This window comes from Rhinopithecus bieti, unplaced genomic scaffold (genome assembly GCF_001698545.2).
Source record: "Rhinopithecus bieti isolate Rb0 unplaced genomic scaffold, ASM169854v2 scaffold_33444, whole genome shotgun sequence".
NCBI classification, from domain to species: domain Eukaryota; kingdom Metazoa; phylum Chordata; class Mammalia; order Primates; family Cercopithecidae; genus Rhinopithecus; species Rhinopithecus bieti.
This window is the reverse complement of record NW_016814544.1, coordinates 1,486,791-1,488,997: the sequence shown is the minus strand read 5'-3', so window position 1 is coordinate 1,488,997 and position 2,207 is coordinate 1,486,791. Positions and strand designations below refer to the sequence as shown.

The following is a 2,207-nucleotide window of genomic DNA, read 5'->3' as shown; positions in this document are numbered from 1 at the left end:
CCAAGGTCAAAAAAAGGTAGCAAGCCCATGAGTTTGAACACATTATTTACAATCATGGTGTACAAATAACCAAAAACATTTTTAATGCAATATGTTGAAGATGATGGCCTCTGAGATGGGGTGGTGATGATTAAAGTAGAAAGAAAGACTTTTTGTTATCAGTTAATACTACTCGACTAGGCAATTTTTTTACTGCCCACTGAATAATTATATAATAAGACAGAAAATATCATTGTGTACTATAAGGGAATGGAGGGCAGGAAGAACAGATTCATCAGCTTCCAACTTGTGAAAGGCTTTCATGAGAAGAAGTGATTAAAATTGCTGTGAGTATCTAGAAGGGGTAAAACTAAGGCCAGTATGTGAAAGGTACAGAAGGAGAAACCCTAGGTCCAAAAAGAGAATCAACAGGTGGAACTGTTCGCAGATGGAGACTCATATGACAACTGAGTGACCGTGTGGTGGGTATATGGTAAGTGAGACTCCAGCCCCAGATGGGATTGGAATAGATGCTATCTAGGTCTCTTCCAAAGCTGAGAATTGTGTGCCTCTTATCTTTACAGAAATTTCCACATGTAAACTAGAATTAATTTGAATCAGAAATACCAGCTTCAGGCTCAGTTCCATAAAATGCAAGAGATGTCCAAAGAAAATCAGCCAGTTTCAGAATTTCTTAAAAACAAGCTTTACAAATAGGCCCAGAATTATAAGCCACACTTCCATCATAGAGGGAAATATTCTGTCCTTCACTTCTGAAATTCTTTTTATTTCATTCTCATCCTCAGACCAACAGTCCATATTGTCTCCATGGCCAAGAATAATCTCACCACAGTAACCGAATTCATTCTCATGGGCTTTATGGACCACTCCAAATTGGAAATTCCCCTCTTCCTGGTGTTTCTGAGTTTCTACCTAGTTACCCTTCTTGGAAATGTGGGGATGATCATTTTAATCCAAGTAGATGTCAAACTCCACACCCCAATGTACTTCTTCCTGAGCCACCTCTCCCTGCTGGATGCCTGTTACACCTCAGTCATCACCCCTCAGATCCTAGCCACATTGGCTACAGGCAAAACGGTCATCTCCTACGGCCACTGTGCTGCCCAGTTCTTTTTCTTCACCATCTGTGCAGGTACAGAGTGCTTCCTGCTGGCAGTGATGGCCTATGATCGCTATGTTGCCATTCGCAACCCGCTGCTCTATATTGTGGCCATGAATCCCAGACTCTGCTGGAGCCTGGTAGTAGGAGCCTATGTCTGTGGGGTGTCAGGAGCCATGCTGCGTACCACGTGCACCTTCACCCTCTCCTTCTGTGATGACAATCAAATCAACTTCTTCTTCTGTGACCTCCCCCCACTGCTGAAGCTTGCCTGCAATGACACAGCAAACATCGAGATTGTCACCATCTTCTTCGGCAGTTTTGTGATTTTGGCCAATGCCTTAGTCATCCTAATTTCCTATCTGCTCATCATCAAAACCATTTTGAAAGTGAAGTCTTCAGGTGGTGGGGCCAAGACTTTCTCCACATGTGCCTCCCACATCACTGCTGTGGCCCTTTTTTTTGGGACCCTTATCTTCATGTATCTGCAAAGTGGCTCAGGCAAATCCCTGGAGGAAGATAAGGTCTTGTCTGTCTTCTACACAGTGGTGATCCCCATGCTGAACCCTCTGATCTACAGCTTAAGAAACAAAGATGTAAAAGACGCCTTCAGAAAGGTCACTGGGAGACTCCAGGTGTCCCTGACCATGTAGATCTGAGTGAGAGGAATTTTGCTTTAGTCCACTTTTTTCCCATATCAATATATCCTAATAGGCATCATCACTATATGCAACCTATACCTACAAACAGAGAAGACAGAAGGTAGGTACCACCAGGCACACAGGGAAACTACAACTGTGGTGAAATTAGTTTCCAGTCATTCCATGTTCTTTCTTCTTATCCCCGTCTTCCGCTTTCAATCCATTCCTTAGCACTCAGCAGTCTCTTGTTGTTCTCTAATGTCACAACTTACAGACTCTCAGGTTCCGGGAGGTCTTGAGTTTATTTCATTCATAAAGAATTTCATATTCTTTATGTTATTTTATGAATATATGAACTCCTCTACTCAACTTTGATTTTATGAAAAGTTGATCCTCATTGCCTCTCCATATGGAAACATAGCTGATTGATACTGACTTAACTCTTTGCAGAAAATTATAGCTATAAA

General features: G+C 42.1%; 1 protein-coding gene across 1 annotated transcript; it reads left to right on the top strand.

Annotated features, from left to right (window-relative positions):
* Window positions 1–807: 807 nt before the first annotated feature.
* On the top strand, window positions 808–1,752 carry LOC108514844 (olfactory receptor 9I1). Its single transcript, XM_017851327.1, has one exon. The coding sequence runs from the start codon at window positions 808–810 to the stop codon at window positions 1,750–1,752; it is 945 nt and encodes a 314-aa protein (XP_017706816.1).
* The last annotated feature ends 455 nt before the right edge of the window (window positions 1,753–2,207 follow it).